At 39.9% G+C, this 18,482-nt stretch overlaps 1 protein-coding gene across 3 annotated transcripts in view; it reads right to left on the bottom strand.

The window, feature by feature from the left end:
• ldlrap1b (low density lipoprotein receptor adaptor protein 1b) overlaps positions 1-18,482 on the bottom strand; it is a 51,245-nt gene that overhangs the window by 17,459 nt on the left and 15,304 nt on the right. For all 3 annotated transcript variants that reach the window (XM_048558348.2, XM_048558347.2, XM_048558349.2), the window contains exons 2-5: positions 10,313-10,455; positions 9,212-9,324; positions 2,764-2,878; positions 1,200-1,272 (exon numbers count right to left, since the gene is read on the bottom strand). In XM_048558348.2, the coding sequence (XP_048414305.1) occupies positions 1,200-1,272; positions 2,764-2,878; positions 9,212-9,324; positions 10,313-10,455 (444 nt within the window). The remainder of the gene's footprint in view (positions 1-1,199; positions 1,273-2,763; positions 2,879-9,211; positions 9,325-10,312; positions 10,456-18,482) is intronic.

Below are 18,482 nucleotides of genomic sequence, written 5' to 3'. Positions count from 1 at the left end.
ATTTGTGTTTGCACATTTTACTGCTTTTGCCTTTAAGTTTGTCAGCTGCGAAGAGGGTAGGTCATGTGGCTTTGACTAGGGGAGGACAGACCCACCCACCCACATCCACTTTCCCTCCCTCCGCCTGCATCATCACTGCCTCAATGTACCTGCCTCCAATGTCCTCACTCCCTCCTGCATCTTCACACCCTCACCTTTCCCACTTCTGAACTCTATTTCAATACTGTGGTTCTTCTCTGGGCATGCTCAGTAACTTTGCATGTCACATCATTGTAGTTCCACGTGCTGATAGAATGGGATTGGAACTGTGAGCACATGTATCTCTGGATTCGCACATGCACAATTACAGGTGTCAGCCGACACTCCCTAATTGCTATTCCAAGACTGGAGGCTGTACTCTAAGCAGCCAAGGTTTCAGCTTCTCTCTACCTCTAACTGATGATTAATATGTACCATTTTTACTTAATTATTTGCTCATTAGATCCTTATCTTCATACATACATGGCTCATTGACATACTTTGCCTTATAACATGCCTGTCAATTGCCTTAGCACACTTTATTACATCAGATGAACATAGTGCTTTTTATAACCACAATTTGAAGGCAAAGACGACCAATCCACTATCAGTTGCCTATTCAATGCATGTTCATAATCACCAGAATGTGGAAGCAGGCCATTTGGCCCATCAAACCCACACCCACGCTTCAAGGAGCATCCCACCCAGAACCTACTCTATCCCTGTTATCCTGCATTTCCCATGGCTTATCCACCCAGCCTACAAAACTTTGAACTGAGGGGGGGAAACTGGAGCACCAGGAGGAAACTCACGCTGACACAGAATATGCAAACTCTACACAGACAGTCCCTGAAGGCTGGGACCAAACTCAGGTTCCTGGCACTGTGAGGCAGCAGTGCTAACCAATGAGCCAACATGCCACCCATGTTCATTAACAATAGCTAACACCATCCATCACAGATGCTCCACTAACATATTGCTCATAACACAGAAGCAGAATTCCACTGAATTAAATATATAGTAGCTGTGTCGCAATACAATTGGAGTTATGTGAACTCAAAAGTGAGCCACGACATCAAAAGACCATTTTCGGCAGTTCTTTGAAAAGACCTCTGCAGTTGCAGCAAAATTATCACAAAATCAAATATACTCAGTTTAAAAGTGAAGTCACAGAAACTCACCTTCTTTGGCAGCTTGCCAGAATTCAAAAGCTACTTTGAAAGCCTGAGCTACTGTTAGTGTTACTGCTTGAGCCTAGGAGGAGAGCACAAAGGTTAAGACACATTTAGGGTCAAACAGCACTTCTATCCAAAATAGGGTTAAATACATGGAGAACTCCGCTCCATACTTCCAGGCTTTTGATATGTAGTACAGCTTTTCTGCAGGTTTAGTGTCATTGATTTGGCAAAACAACATTATAGAATTTTGGCAGGCCCAAAACAAAACAGGGGAGTTGGCATCATAGCAAAACAGCACATTGGACCTTAAGCTATATGGGAAAACTAGTAGCACTGAATTAATAACATAATGATGAGACACTAAACCGCAAAGAGAAGTTTGGTTTTAAAAAAAATTGTGCCAGGTTTACATTTTAAAGGAACTACAGACTATAGAAAACAAAAGTGAAAGTACTGTGAGCTGACTAAAAATAGGAGCTAAATGTTTCAAGGATATACCTCAGGAAAAGAAAAATTTGCATTCACATCACTTTTCACAACTTCCAGATATCTCAAGTCACTATAGTACTTGAAGTGCAGTCTGTTGTATGTAAGGAAACCGGGCAGTCAATAGGTGTACTGCAAACAGTAGTAGTGTGATATTCACCAGGTAATTGGTTTCTTGTAATGTTACTCAAGAGATAAACAATGGCCAGGATACCATGGATAACTGCCCTGCTCATTTTCAGGATCTTTTACATCCAATGAAAAGGCTGGTGGGGCCTCTAACCAGCCATCCAAAAGGACAGTACCACACTCCTTCAGCACTGTGTCAGTCTTGATTCTTGTGCAAGGTCTTATGGAACAACTTGAACGAAAACGTTTGTTTCATTGCTACTAAATTGGCCATGGCCTTGATTGTAGATAGAAGATCAGCTGATCTTCTGAATGTTTTTGATGATTGTAACATCACAATTGGCAGTGCTCCTTAGTTTCACAATTTGGGATCCAAAAATCAGCATACTTAAAAACAAAAAGATGTTCAATCCAAGCATATAACTAAACCACACTCTTGTACTCCATCCATGCAACATGTGAATGATTTCCAGACTTTTCTGGTGTTTGGTGGCCCACTTCAGAGGGAATTCCAAAACTTCGTCTTAACATTGAAGGGTCTTTTGTAATCTTGTAACAGACAGTCATACTGCTCAGGTGCTGTTTTAGAAATAGGCTTTCATGGTTTTGAAATAAAAATACCATTTTCTCAGAATCATTAATCTTAGCACGTTGGAATCGGAGCTCCAGGTAAATGTGTTCGTATTATAGTTGGTTAAGGTTTGAAAGCAACAGGCAATACAAGGTTAGATCTGGATATACTGTTGAGTAGTTTACATACAAGTGCTAAAGATGGAACACGAATGGACTCAGAGTGCAGAGTACAGTGTTGAGATAACAGATACTGTGTTCTCTCACACATTAGGAGTGTGTGCTAGCTGCTACCAAAACATGCTTACTCTCAATTTGACCAAAAGGAAGATTCCTCCCTCGGGTGAGAAGAGCAACAACTGTTTAGAAACAGTGAACCTACCAATTTTCTCTTTGTACACAAGAAGGCGTGGCATTCCAAAGTCTCATTTAGCTGGCTCTGAGCAATGTAGGCAAAAACTTTATCATGTACTTTGTCTGCTGTACAATAAGATATCCTGGGAAAGAACAAAGCCATTTGTTTAATAAAACAAATTTTTAAAAAGGCAAAAAAAAACACAATACAACAGAAAAACAATTGCAATACTCATGGCAAAGGTCGGTTTCCAAGGCAATTTTGTTGCATTGCATTTAGTCTAGTTGAATGGTTTAAAAATAAAAACAAAGTGACCTTCAGCTCCACAGTAATTAGACAACTAACCTCCAATCTGAATGAATGCAGCTTGCATCTTACACGAACTCATTCATCAAGCTCTACAACAGAAATCTATTCTTGTTACACAAACCAATTCTTCAGTGGTCACACCAAGTCACCATAAACAGCAATGGGAATAATGACCAGAAAAAGCTTTCTAGCGATGTCAGTTGAGATAAAAGATTGACCAGAGTACTGGAGAGAATGCTTGTGCTCCTCTTTAAAATTAGTTCCTTGGGATCACTTACATCCCAAGACAGCAGATAGTTCTTCTGCCTAACATCTCAGCTGAAATACAGTGCCTCTGACAGTACCTCTAACCTACATGACTGGAGTATTAGAACAGATTTTGTGCTGAAGATTTCAGTGACACTTGAACCCACAGCCTCTCAGTCAACAATGCTACCGACTGAGCCACATGCAACACAGAGCGTAAACACTTGCATTCTGAACTTTAAGAGTGCTTATGGAGAATCCCTGGTATATAGTAGGAAGAAATTCCTTCCAAAAAGATCACTTGCCTAAAAAAGTCAGATTTCTTCGCAACGCAAAAACAAAAAGGAATGCAAACGTGGAAACTGCGTTAGGAGAAAAAAAACAAAATTTACGGCATGTTGTTTCAATTCTCATTTCTGTCAATCTGAACTATGAAGAAGTTAAATTTCAGTGACCACTAAATAAAGTACAGGCATAAGCAGAACAAGCTAGAATAATATGGAAAAAAGGAAAAGAATTGCAGCCTTCTCAGCCTTAAAAAAGGTAATATTAAGAATTCATATTTTAAAAATGAAGATTGTTAACTATATTTTTCATATTGTTAACTGTAAAAAGTTACAGGTTTCCTTTATACTGTATAAGCAGGTCCAAGTCTGTAAAGATAAAGATTCAGGACTGATATTGTTACCATGCCAGCTAATGTTAATACTGGACTAGTCAGATCCTAGGCTGAAATCTGGCTAGATTTTAAAACTAAAATACAAAACAAAACACCAGGATTTAAATGTGGTCATTCACTGAAACACAAGCACAATGCTGCAACTATGCAAAATGAAAAGATCAGATAGAATAAACTAATCTATTTACATACAGCACAACCTGAAATTCCAAACACAGCAAAAACATAATCCCATCATCATATAACACCCAAACACCAGAGAATTCCACCCGCCCCCCCACCCCCCATCTCATCTGTAGGTTCGGCTTAACTGTATTCTCTAGTTCCCAGACTGGAGTTTGATAGCCTCGTACTTTTTAGTTCAGTTGTGTGAATAACCCTCAGACTTTTAGACTTTCGAATAACTCCTTGAGGGTTCTAACCGAAACACTTCTGGTCTGGAACTTACAGACTACAATAAATTATATGGAAACTATTTCCTAACTGTTCTGAATTACCTTCTTTTTTCAGAGGAACTGTTTTCTCACATCACCTGCAAAGAGGACTCCTGTTAACAAAAAGCTTTCCAAGCTGAGGCCTTTTAATGCTAGATTAGAAAAACAAATTTCTGATTCTAACTGAAGATAAGCTGACACTTTTACCTTGTGTAAAATTCCCCCAATGTAAATAAATTCCCGTTAACAAATCTAAAGACTCCCTCTCATGCTGATTTCAAAAAAGCCATAACTGCAAATAGATGAACAAATTAATTGTTAACCACCAACCCCTCCCTAGTACAAAGGCAAAAGACTAGATGCCTCTTTAAAATCCAAACGCTAAAAGCAGTGATATTTATATCACCCACCTTACATCATAATCAGGAAGTTCCTATTCAGACTAATTGTGCAGAGCAAATTTGAATAGGAATACAGGGGCAGAGGTAAACACATCCAGGTTTTCCAGAACTTTGGACACGAATAGAAAAGATTGAGATAGATATGGGCCAAATTTGGTCAGCATGGACAAGTTGGACTGAAGAGTCTATTTCCATGCTGTGTGGCTCTGAGTCTATGACCTACAGGAGGGGAGTGTAGGGAGAAAACCCAGAGGCTCTGACAGTTCTCTAAAATGAATGAATTAAATTCCAACACTATAAAAAGAGATATTTAAAAGCATAAAAAAGGAAACACTCATCAACATCAGTCTCCCCAATTCAGAATCAAAAATACCAGTATGAAAACATGGCTTATGAAAGTAGAGCTAGGATTTTGAATTAACATGTGGTTTGAGGAGCGCATTGCAAATATAAACCCACATCCTGCCACTCCTTGGCATAGCAGGGTGTAGTTTTAAAAGTGTGTGTGGCACTTGAATTTTATTCAATGTTTTAACTCTGCAATACAGCCTTGTACAGAATTTACAGCCATGATATCAGAAGCAAGATGAAGAGCCATTGCAATCCACCTCTCCTGAAAAAGAGATATTCCGATAGCTGTTTGGTAATGCAGGACTGGGGTACTGCTAAACAAAGATATATTTTTGTGCATTCTCTTTGGCAGGAACTCTACCAAAGTCCAGTCAACTAATCCACACTCTTCTTCGGTAGATCATGTAATGTACCTTAGATTGGTAATTCATGTGAATGCCCTGATGAGTGAATGATGAAAAGCTTTGACAAAATGTGCTGTTTTCAAGCAACATTCAAAATATATTTTTACTTTATTAGAATGTGTGTGCATGTTTCATCCCAGTGAATAGAGACCCATTCTGCTAAGTTGCCACCAAGCAAAAGCTGATCTCCAGCTAACTTTGAGTCTGGCTGAAGGCTTTGCAATAAGTTTGCAACAAAGCAGCAAAAGTTATGTTTGCAATGAAAATGATAACATGCAGCCATTATTTGAGACATGGAAGTTGCACAAACAAAATAAGGGAGGACTTGAAGCTATAATGCATTATCCGAAACTTCTTTGCTATTAGAAAGCATGATAGAGAGAGGCAGGTTACATCCTCGAGGTAGGCTGAACAGTGTTCAGGTTCAGCAGCTCTCCTGCATTTTGACTGAAACTGTTTTCTCCACCTCTACACCACCCATAAAATGTGGAGGAAAATATTCAGGAAGTGCATTTGAGTCAGCAATGCTGAATTCCCAGAGCTCACAGCATACACCAGGAAACATTAGGTTAGTATGAAAACATGAACAGGTTGCAAAACCATTAGAAGTTTCCTCTTCTTCCAGATTGCTTACTTTTGTCTGCATTGCATTCTTTAAGTGTTCTAGAAGTGGTTGGTCTTGTGTACAAAGTCTGTCATGGTTTAGCCAAAATGCCAAACACTTAGGCTTAAAGGTGGCTGACATAGAAAGAAAGAAGCCCAACCTAGTAATAGGCTGGGATATGGGTTCAAAACCCACCACAGAAACTATGGAATTTAAGCAGGGCACTTCAAAAATTTCATAGTAATTAGGCAGAGTCAACAGTTTTATGAAAGGGAAGTCATCTTCAAGCAATTTGTTAGTGTTCTTTGAGAAATTTACATGCTTTTCACATGAGCATTCTAGAAAGCATTTGATAAACTTGACCATGTCAAAAGTTATTGGTGAAAATTAAGAGATCCTGGTATACAAAGTAGCATATTGACTTGAATAGAAAGTGGTCCAGCAAACAGGAAACAGCAGGCATAAGTGTATCATTTAAAGCAAAATTCAACAGTGGATACTGGAAATCACAAAAACTCAATGCTTGAGAAGCTCAGTAGACCCGGCAGCATTTGTGAAGAGAGAAACAGAGTTTTCTTTAGAATGGAAAAGGAATTAAAGTATGGCGGTTTTTATGCATTAGACAGTGGCATAAAAAAGGGGTGAGGAGAACAGATGATGTGCAGGCCCAGTGTGAAAGACAAAGGTGTTACTAAAATGGTGAAAAAGAGAATTGCAGGTGCAAAAAACAGATACAAATCAAGGTGCGGCAGGGAGAAAACGGGTCCTCTTGGCTGAGAGCAAAAAACCCCAAGATAAGCCACGGGTGGCAGAAAAAAAGAAAATGAAGGACAGCCGTCGTGAAGTCAGGCTCTGGATTTGTAGAATTCACAATTGAGACCTGGAGGCTGTAACGTGCCAAAGTGAAAAATGAACTATAGTGTTCTTTGTACTTCTTTGGAACACTGCAGCAGGTCCAACACAGAAACAGCAGCACGGGAGCAAGGGAGCTTATTGGAATAGCAATCAACTGGAAGGTCAGGATTGTTCCTACAGACAGGCCGGAGGAGTACCCGAAAAGTGGCCACCCAGCCTCCATCGGTCTTGCCAACGTAAACGGAGACCACATTGCAAACAGAGAATACAGTAATACATTGAATAGAGTACAAATAAAATGCTGCTTCACCTAGGCAGTATTTTTGGGTCCTTGGACAGTGTGCAGGTAGGAGATGAATGATGAACTGTTACGGATAGGTGCCATGGGACAGCGAAGTGTGTAGACTCATTGAGTAATGATGCCATGGGCCATGGTGCCACAGAGGAAGTCCCTGTAGAATACTGGCAATGGAGGCGAGGGAAAGATGTGTTTGGTGGTGGTGTACTCTTGAAGATGGCAAATAAATAGCAGAAGATGATTGAGATAACAAGGTGTAGAGCTGGATGAACACATCAGGCCGAGCAACAGACGAGCTGGAAAGCTGACATTTTGGGTCTGGCGTCTTCTTCAGAAATGGGGGGGGGAGAGCGCGCATGAGGGACAGCGCGAGCGTGACAATGGATAAAGCAGCAGATAGGTGGAGGGGAGACAGACAGGTCAAAGAGGCAGGAATGGAGCCAGTGAAGGGGAGTTAGGGTGGAGGTAGGTCAGTCCAGGGAGGACAGACAGGTCAAGGAGGCGGGATGAGGCTGGTAGGTAGGAGGTGGGGGGTGGGGGCTTGAGGTGGGAGGACAGACAGACAGGTTAGGGAGGCAGGGCTGAGCTGGACTGGTTTTGGAGTGTGGTCGGGGGAGGGGAGATTTTGAAGTCCACATTGATACCCTTGGGCTGCAGGGCTTCCCAAGTGGAACATGAGTTGCTGTTCCTCCAGCTTCCAGGTAGCATCATTATGGCACTGCAGGAGGACCAGGATGGGCATGTCATCCAAGTAGTAGCAGGGGGGGGGAAGTTTAAATGGTTCATGACTGGGGAGGTGCAATCATTTGTCACGAACTGAGCGCAAGTGTTCAAAGAAAAAAAGTGCAGTCTCCAAGCCTTGGATTGTGGCCTCCTCTACACTGGGGAAACCATCGTGAACAGTGGGTACAGTAAGCCACGTTAGCAGATGAACACCTGTTTGATGCAGGTGGTTTTCTTCGGGGGTGGGGGTGGGGGACGGGGACGGGGACAGGGAATAAAAAAGTGGTGGGGAGTATGGAGCAGAGAAGGCGGTCAGGGAGAGCGATCTCGCCAGAAGGCAAAGTGGTGGTGGTGGTGGTAGTAGTGTGAAAATCCCTATCTTTATTCTGAAAAGGAGAAGGGATAAGCACAGGAGTGGGAGGAATGGGTCTTGCTTGACCAAGGGTCCCGTCAAACAGTGGGTTAAATTAAACAAACAATGATCCAAGGGCACGTTCTTGTTGGCAAGACTAACCAGTTATGTCCTACAAGCATCAGTGTTTGGCCCACAAGTTTCTACAATTGACATAAAATGACTTGGATGAAAGTGCAGAAAGTATTATTGCCTTATTTGTGTCAAGGATTGAAAAAGAAGCTGTGAATAGGAACTTATGGAGAGAGCTTTGAAGGAAACATTCCCTAATCTTGCAATTCCGCAATTGTGAAGAATTTCAACCCAAACATTACTTGTGTAAAAAAGTTGATCCCCTGCTTTTTGGCTAAAAGTTGGCTCCTGAATCCCTGACTTTAATAGTAGTATATATGCAGTGCAGCATTTTGTATTTAATTTTTGAAATCTTCACGCCATCATTATTTTCTGTTTCTGAATATCAAAGGATATAGCTGTAATGTTTGGTCAAGATTAAAACATGAAGTTACTGCCTCTGTAAGCTATGCTTTACACAGAACTCCTTTAAAGCTGACACTAGTTGTGTAGGAGGGTCAACACACAAAACATTGTTACTGTAAACTGCTGAAAGAGCATAACCATCGAATTTCACCAGCATTCTTATTTTAAAAGAAAAACATCTCAGGTGGTAATGAGGGTTGAACGTTAGCCTTCCCATCCTGCGCTAGTGTACAGTTACCATTTGTGCCTAGATAATAAAGTCAGAGTGGAAGTGCTATATACCTGTAAATGGAGACGTTCTCTATTAGTTCATTATTTGTTCCATCATGCAGTATGATTCCTCTCGGCGACACAGTCAGTGAGACTTTCTGAAATTTTTTCCCACTTGCTTTGGCCTGCACAGAAAAATAAAAAAGTCATTAAAATTTAGTTGCAATGCCAAAAACTGGCTACTTACAGAAAATAAATTAATTCTCTCAGAGATAGCCAACTAAGGGAACACACAGTAAAATTCCAATTCAATTGGTAAAGTGGCATTTCTCACATAGTGACTGCAGATGTTTCTTTATAGACAGCCTCCCCTAAACCAAGAAATGCTTAGTACATTGACTGCCACCAACTATTGGTATACATGTTTGATGCCCATTATAAAATGCTAATAATAATAATAATAATAATAATAATAATAAACCCCACAAAGTAAACCATCACGAAAAGCAAAATGTAGTTGTGCACTCCGCAGTAACACTGCTGGCAGGTGAGCTACAAGCCCAAGAAACAGAAGTCAAAACCACCAGCAGCAGACCATTTCCACAAAATGTAAGTGGTTTTAAAATTCAAAAACCAACTCAGCTTTTGATCTCCCATATTATTGCACACCTGGAGAAGTGGAGTGAAGGCCGAATGTGATCCCAAGGTAAATTTAAGTTGGCAGGGTATACTACAGTGCATGACCAGGGCTATCAGACATAATTCAGTCCCTGTTTTAAAATGTGCAAGTTAGGCTCATTTTTAATAATTTCATTAGAACATTTTATTTTAACACTTTTCATGGAAATAGACAATGTCAACTTATCATGCTGCACTCATACCTCCACTGTGGTGTTACTTGGTGTGCTTTAAGGCCACTAGGTTCACAGGACTCAAATCATTTTGTTGGTTACACCAGTAATTCAGTTACCTTTGCCCATATAAAACAGCAGCTGCAACTATGAATAACTTCAATATTGAAATGTGTCCTGTTTTAGTGCCTTGAGAAAGATGTGTTCCGCCAACATCAATTCACAGATGTGGCTGAGCAACCAAAATCTGACAAAGCTGTGACCATTGCTTTCAGCATTCCAATTGCATCCAAAACCAAAAATATAGACAAAAGTTGATTACCATAGCAACAATCCTTCGAACAGCAGCAGACGACATATCTTCCCCCTTTGGTTGTTCCACTAGCGTCATACCCAAATACTTGAGATTAAATATCATTCCTTCCTGTAGTGACTCTCTTGTATCTGTCCAGTTTTCTGGTAACTCTTGAAGAAAAAGGATGAAAACCGTGCATTAAAAAAGGTATGCAGGATCAATACACGAACAAGGACCATATTGTGTTCAACCAGTCAGAGAAATTTGAGAGATAGCTTCATTCAGTAAGAGCAGTACTTTCCACTTCACTGAGCTGGTATTTCCATTTTAAAATTGACCTAACCCAGCATAACTGGTTGGGAATTTTAAATCCAAACTTTCCAGAATAAGCCTTTTAAAATGGAATTCGTTCCCTTGGGCAAAATAGACATTTTTAAAAATTATGTCAACTTTAAATTGTCATGAAACTAACTACTGTAGAATGTAGCAAGGCAATATGTCCACATACAACTTAAAAAGGTCTTCAGTGATGTGAAGCTAGATTATTCGTGAGGTGAATAGACATTGATTAAAAATGAACATTTCCTGTGCTAACCCCAAACTCATTCAAGCTGAAACTGCAACAAGTTAACTCTTATACACAAAAGGAACTTTCCTACAAACCAGCACCTGATTGCTAGATGGGGAAAACAAAAATCAGTAGAGACTGAGCAATGTGCAAATGAGAGAGGGAACAAATTTTCTCAAACTGGACCCATTTCTGGGTGCAATGCGTGAACTTGTTACTGACCACCATGACTGCATTTCTGCCATATACCTTTCAATAACTTAAACCTTTTGCCTAAATGCAGTCCACATTCCTTTATTTGCTACCAAGAACACAGCAGGTCAGGCAGCAGAGGAGCAGGAAAGTTGACATTTTGGGTTTACACCCTTCATCAGGGCTGATCAAATAATGAGTCCTTATGAACGGTGTAAACCCCAAAGTGTCAACTTTCCTGCTCCTCTGATACTGCCTGGCCTGTGTTGTTCCAGCTCCACACTGTATTGATTCGGACTCCAGCATCTGCAGTTCTTGTTATCTCCCTCCATACGCTGTCTGTTCCTGTATCTGTTTAAGAGGCATCTTGACATCGATATTGCATTTGCCTTCACACCTCATCTAGTAATGCATTCCAGGCACTTACCACGCTGTGTAAAAAACAAAACACAAAACAGCCCTTCAAATCTCATTTGAACCTACCCCCTTTTACCATAAAAGGTGTGTCTCCTAGTAAATGAGATCTCTACAGTGGGGAGAAAAGACTTCTGACATGTCTGTCACAGAAGTTTACAAATTTATCAGGTCACCCTTCATCCTTCAACTTTCAAATGAAAACAAACCAAGATTTTTCCAATTTCTCCCCACAGCCAATACCCTCTAAACCAGGAAACATCCTGGTAAATCGTTTCTGTAGCCTTTCCAAAGCTTCCACATAATGTGGCAACTAGAACACTATTCCAAAATGTGGCTTAAGTAAAGTTCTGTGCAGCTGCAATGTGACTTGCCAATTTTTTTTTTAAAAAAAACTCAGTACCCCAACCGATGAAGGCAAGCATGCCATATGCTTTCCAGACAACCTCATCCACCTATGTTACCACTTTCAGGGGCATAGACATACCAGTTTACAATTCCCTATGTTAATGCTATTAATGGTTCTGCTGTTTGCTATATAATTTCCATGCTATTATGGGTGTTTTGGTGCAAAATTAAGAGTCTGCCGCGTGAAAGAAGAATAATAAATTTTCCTGTAGCTTCATCTTGACAAGGCAACAGAAAGGCCACGTGACACGTACATCACTTCTTGTGACGTAGATATTTTCTCATTGACCTGTTGAGAAAATGTTATTTTACAGCTCTGGAACAGGTGGGTTTTGAACACAGACCTCCTGGCTCAGGAGATAGGGACACGATGACTGTGACATTCTTGTAATACGCACTGGACCTCAATAACACATTAGGCACACTTGCCCCTTATATAATTGCAACCAAAAAAGTAGCACTTGAATGTTAAAGTTTCAAAACGTGCACATTTCACAATTTGGAGGAACACTCCTTAAAATGGGATTGTGCAATCTTGTCTTTCAGTGGGTATTTCAAGCACAATGCCAGCCAATTCTGACTGAATTCATTCTTTATTCACAAGTGATTTTAGCCTTCAGTGGAGAGATATTCTAATGTGAAGATTTATTTCTGCCAACATATACCTAAAACTGTAACTCATCATCTTCTCTTTAAACCCCACCCCGCCCGCACTAAAGGCCAAAACAGTTCCATTGTAAAACTAGCAGAAACTAAGTTGTTCCTGCCATTGGTTTGGACTCAAGCTTTTAAATCATACTTATAAAAGCCCATTTGGAATGAAAATTGGATTTGTGCAATGTAAATCTGATGATTTCTGTTTGGAAGAATATCACTTTCTCTTTTGCCCTCTTCACTTAGGTCACATGCAGGGAAATGCTGCCTGATTTTTAACCGCAGCAAATGGTGGGGCATTGCAAATAACAATATTCCTTCAGATTGGTCCTGCACTAGAGGGTCCCAGCCATATCAGATTGAGAATTTGCTAAACCTGCATTCTGTAACCTCTATTCTTCAGATGAAGATGGATATATGAAGAAACTGCAACAACTGAACATATTCTCAGTGAAAACATGTTATACTCCATTGTAAACTGTACAGCAGTTGCCATGTCTATTTGGCTTAGCAACTTCTAAGTGAGCCTCTTAGCCTTACAAAACAGGCAAACTTGCAATCTAATTTATTGAAACACAAGATTCAAGCCAGCATATAGAATAATGAAGATGTCAATTTAACCAGACAAGAATGGGCTCTCAACCATTGCTACTAACTAGAATTGGACTTAGGACGGGTTTTATAACTCACTGCACATTTGAACATCTGTGCAGAGGAGTAATGCACATTTACAGGCATTAATTTTGAAGCTGGAGTGCAGAAAATTTAGCCAGTGCTTAAGCGACAGTGTAAAGGAAGTCTACAGCCTATACTTTCTTTACTGATGCAGAAGGCAACATATCTTGAATTAAGTGGCATTAAAATATTTGACTCGTATTTTAACTTTGTAGAAATGCCATTCCTACAAAAGGAACCTGGCACTTGCTTACTTCATTTAGAAGAAGAAGAAACAGGTTCTTCTGCTTGAACGTGGGATCTGACAGCTGACAGAAATCTACATAAAAAAAAGCCAGTGCTCAACTGAGGATCCCCCCACCCCATGGCCAAATGTTAAGAGGGCATTGAACTGTGTCCGCCACATTGACACTTCTGCAAATACCTCTTCACTTCCCACACAAAACCACGATGGGGTTTCCCTTTCCCTTTCCCTCCCCTTCCACCCCACTAATCTCCATATTCAAGTGATCATTTATCACTATTTCAAATCACCCCAAGTGTGGCATCACAACAAATCACAGCTTCCCTTTCCCCTTCAGCATTCTCAAGGCACTATGGTCCACTCCTCATACTTGATCTCTTCTGCCACAGTCCCTCTCCATCCAACCTCAGATACAACGTCCTCAGATGTCCTTTTGCCCAGTTTGTCTCACTGAGGCCGCAAGCATTCTTTCCAGGTGAATCTGAAAATTACACATACATCTCTATCTAGTCTATTCATTCACTGTTCACAACGTAGTTTCTTCTACATTGAGACGACCAAACGCATTAGTGGCTGCTTTGTGGAAATTTCCAAGTCAGTCCAAAAGTATGACCCCCGGTTTCTGATGCCTGTCAATTTAATTCTCAACCTAGATCTCACACTTACATTTCTGTCCTCAGCCAAATAAAAACCAAAAAGATGAATTCTGTCTAACCAGCATTTAAAGCAAAGACTTTTCTCGCAAGTACTTTACTTCTACTCTCACTCCAGTTTCTAACTACACTGATTACTTGTTTTCCCAATACATACCCATCCAATTAACTGATGGCTTCTCACAAAACACACGTTCGTTACAAATATCTACACTCGGTCAAGTGCTCACCTGATTACCCCTTAAAACCATTACATATTCCCTGGATCCAGTCAGGCATCCCTGCCACACCTAACTAGATGACAAGACAACCTCCTCCATAGCTCCAGTGAGGCTTTCAATCAAATGTTTTACAGCGTTCTGGGCTAAGCTTTCTTAGACCATAATCATTGTCCCATTTGTTTCTTTCTTCCTTTCATTCAGCAGCACACCTGAAAAACACATGCTTTGTCTCTTTTCTCATACCATCTCCATTCCCTTTGGCCCTGAAACAGTAACTCACTTATCATTCAATCACCAGAGATCTTCCTTTTTGTCCTTCTCCCACCCTAGCCTGGCTTAAAAAAACCTAACTCTTTCCAGTTCAAATGAAAGGTAAACATATTTTTTTAAAATCTTTCCACGAATACTGTCATAACCCAAGAGTAATTCCAGCATTTTGATTTTTATTTTTTCAGATTTCTAGCATCCACAGCATTCTAGTTCAAGGAAGGTGAATATTAATCAAAGATTACCTAACATCTGGCTTTGACATTGGAATCAATTAATTAGCAGAGGTAGGTTAAACTGGAAAAAAAAGGAGAAAGTAACCCAGTGTGAGATGTACACTACCCATTACAGCATCAAAAGACCTATCAAAATCAGGCTTCAGATTAATCTCAAATTTAAACATTTAAAGAGAAGACTTTCTCTTGCTAAATTTTCAACATTCATTTAGAGCCAAAGAAAATCTGAATCTCAACATGAATGTGCCAAAATCCAGGCAATGAGGACCCCATCCTTAAGTTATCAAGCCAGAGAGTCCGTGATAAGAAGGCGTAGAGCTGGATGAACACAGCAAGCCAAGCAACTTAGGAGCAGGAAAGCTGAAATTTTGGGCCTAGACCCTTCAAGTTGCCACTCTTGGGCCTTATCCTACATGAAGTACCTTGGGGGTCGTCTCCTTTATGGACAGCATCCACAGAAACAGTTACAACTGCCTTAGTGCACGCACCACAGGCCCAGGATTAGTGAAGGGATCCATGGCCAAAAAGGTGAGCAATGGTGAGAGGGGCTTGTGGGAGTGTGTATGTCAGAGTCAACGTGTGGAAGGGGTGGGGGAAGCTGTCACAGACCCTGCCTTCTCAATATTAAGTTCCTCAATCAGGTCCCAAGTACGTAACAATTAAAAAAGGATGCTTCACTAGAAGTCCCAAGCAAACCCCAGAATGATTTGCTTTTTGGGATTCTTAAGTGGCGATTTCTCTTCTGACCACTTCATTCAATACTGATGGCATCAAAATGCCACCCTATTTGGCCATTAACTGTCCACTTAAAATTCCCCCACTAACATGCCACTGTGGTCTTTACCAACTCAGATTTAGCAGGTTGGCAGATTCCCCATTCAGCACCCTCTTGCTTAATTATGCCCTTTCTCACTTCCAAACTCTCATCGAGACTATTAAGTTATATCCAGTAAATTGGGTACAGTTCTACCAAATCAGATTGAGTTAGAATGGCATCCATTCTCAAATGACGGAAATATTGTCTGCTGTTTCCACTGTATGAACTTGCAGAAATACTGAGCAAAAATGACAAGAATAAGATTCCCAAAGCAAATCGTGGTAGGAAGTTGTCAGTCTTGAGACTCGAAACGTAGCAAAATTAAAACGTTACACCATATCCAGATATTAGGAAGGGTGCAGGCCGGACAAATCAGCTTTCCTGCTCGGCCTGCTGTATTCATCCAGCTCTACGCCTGGTTATCTCAGACTCCAGCACTGGCAGTTTCTACTACCTCAAAGCTTTTACCCAGTGGCTTATAGAGGAAAATGAATTTTTTTGAAAGTCTTAAAAACGGTATAAAACAGTTTACTTTTAAAATGACATTTGACAATTTTCATCAATGTTTCAAGATAGCATTCAAATCCAAAATCAGATTCTGTCAGTCAATCAAGATCGGGGCTCAAATTGTGCTTTACCACAGAAAAAGTGAACAGAGGATTAATTGTGGTTACAAGTTGTAGAAAATAAAACTCATTGGTTTCTCTTCCCATTTTCCTACACTTTACATATGGGTGGGGATGTGGTGGTAATGTCATTACGAGGTCAGAGGAACTATTAATGTTGTTTGATAGTTGGTAATAGAAGCATTGGATGGAGGGGAAGAAAGTTTGGCCCTCTTCCCACTAGATCTTCCAGTCTTTTGTTTCACTGCCAGAATGACTTACAGCAGTAACTGTATATTGTAAGCATACAAACAGCTGGATTAATAGGAAAACAGACAAGAAGAGTCCGCACAGCACAAATCATGTCCCACGGAAACTACAGGCTCTAATAAATACCCAGAGATTAGGGGAGTTAAGTGTTGTATGACAAACCAGGTCAAGAAATTTTTTGGGGTCACACACACACACACACGATCTTTTCCATAAGGAAGATGAGATCAGAACTTTAAAAAAGGTAATCGCAAAAATAAATTTTAAAATGTTAAATTATAATTTGAACTAAGTTGCAAGAAATGATCCTTGAAACAGAGCGTGCAATTGTTTGTTAAAAGAATTAAATAATTGCTCGAAAGAATGCTGGTTAAAAATTGCTGTGATGATTGCACAGGAATATGGAATTAGAGCAAGTGGCAAATTAAGAGAAAAGATTGCAAGTTTAGATTTGGAGGGCCAAAATGGTCAGTTTCCATCTGATAACATGATGGAATTCATGGGAATAGTGAACCTTTTAGAGATTAAAAACTGGTTCACAATGAGGTCAATTACACAGATGTCATAGAAGTGTTTTTTGCATTGTAAGAATAATGCTGCTTCTTTTAGTTATCGATCATGATTGTACCAGCTCAGGAATTGATTGATTTGTATATTTGATCTACATTTAATCATTCAGACCTTCACTTCTGGGCTAACCGTCTTGTTGGGGGGGGGGGGGGGGGGGAAGAAAAGTTTTTCTAAGAAGCTAGATGGACTGATGTGAAAAATTGACTTAACAAATATTGCAAACTAAAACTGACCTGTCATGAAAGATCATCATGACATAACCCTAGCCTAGACATTCAGATTCCAGAATCAGGGACAGTGTAGAATGATCACTTCCTGACTAAAAAAAACTACATAGTTACTTTAATCTCTAAACTCAATTTTGGGGATTTTCATGCAGACGAAATATCTACAAGAGGTAATTTACTGCAGACAAGATTTTAAAAATCACCAGAACTTAAGACCTTAATATAGACTCTAACTTAAAAGCATACCCAAGCTAACACATTAAATTTAAAACCACACAGCCAAAATAAAAAGTCCTCATCTATCATGTTACCTGAAATAATTGCACAACCTTTTAAAAACCTTCTAACAGAGCAAAGCAATCTTCAAGTAAAACACTTGCCAGAAGAAAATCTGAATCAACTAACACAAATTTTGCTTTTACGCACTGGATTCCATGTAACACACCCATTAGCGTAAGATTATGAGTTAACTTGAAAGTCCACTGTATATAATCATTGTCTATTACTGTGTGTATGGTGGGTACATTTCTTTAAAAGTGTGTAAAATTGTTTGGGTTTACTTCATATTCCGTTCTGTAACTGTGGTCATTATTAGGACAAAGATTGGAGTATCAAAGAAAGTAAAACTAAAATTTTATGGAATTGGAGGCAGTTTTCTGCCCAGATTGAAAACCAGTCCAGAAGTCGGAAAAGACTAGGGATACACATGATAGTTCTCAATGATGTGAACAAAGTCAAAAACAAAATTCAACTAAGTTGCCATCAAATGAAAGACAGTTTAGCATCCACAAAAATACCAAAGTTCACAATATTACAGCCCTCAAAGACCATCACAATTAAACAATGTTGACTAACAGCAAACATGAGCTTTAATTTCAATGCAGCCTACCAAAATTATTTTGAATGGAGTTGCTACTTTCTTTTTTAAAAAAAGGATTAATTTGTACTATCTAGCATGCAGGTAGTATTTGAGCTTTAGATCAACTCTATAAATAAACATCTCCCAAAGGAAAAAAAACTAGCTGTAGGCACTGCATCTTGCACTTTTGCTGTTCATTATTAATAATATCTCAACTCAAGATAACCAATACATTCATGCCAATCATTATGGTACAGCACAGTTCAGGCCCTTCAGCCCACAAATGTTGTGCTGAACTTTTACCCTAAACCCAAGGT

Source organism: Stegostoma tigrinum, chromosome 24 (assembly GCF_030684315.1).
Source record: "Stegostoma tigrinum isolate sSteTig4 chromosome 24, sSteTig4.hap1, whole genome shotgun sequence".
Classification (NCBI taxonomy): Eukaryota; Metazoa; Chordata; class Chondrichthyes; order Orectolobiformes; family Stegostomatidae; genus Stegostoma; species Stegostoma tigrinum.
The sequence above is the reverse complement of the archived record's forward strand: the minus strand, read 5'-3'. Positions and strand labels throughout refer to the sequence as shown.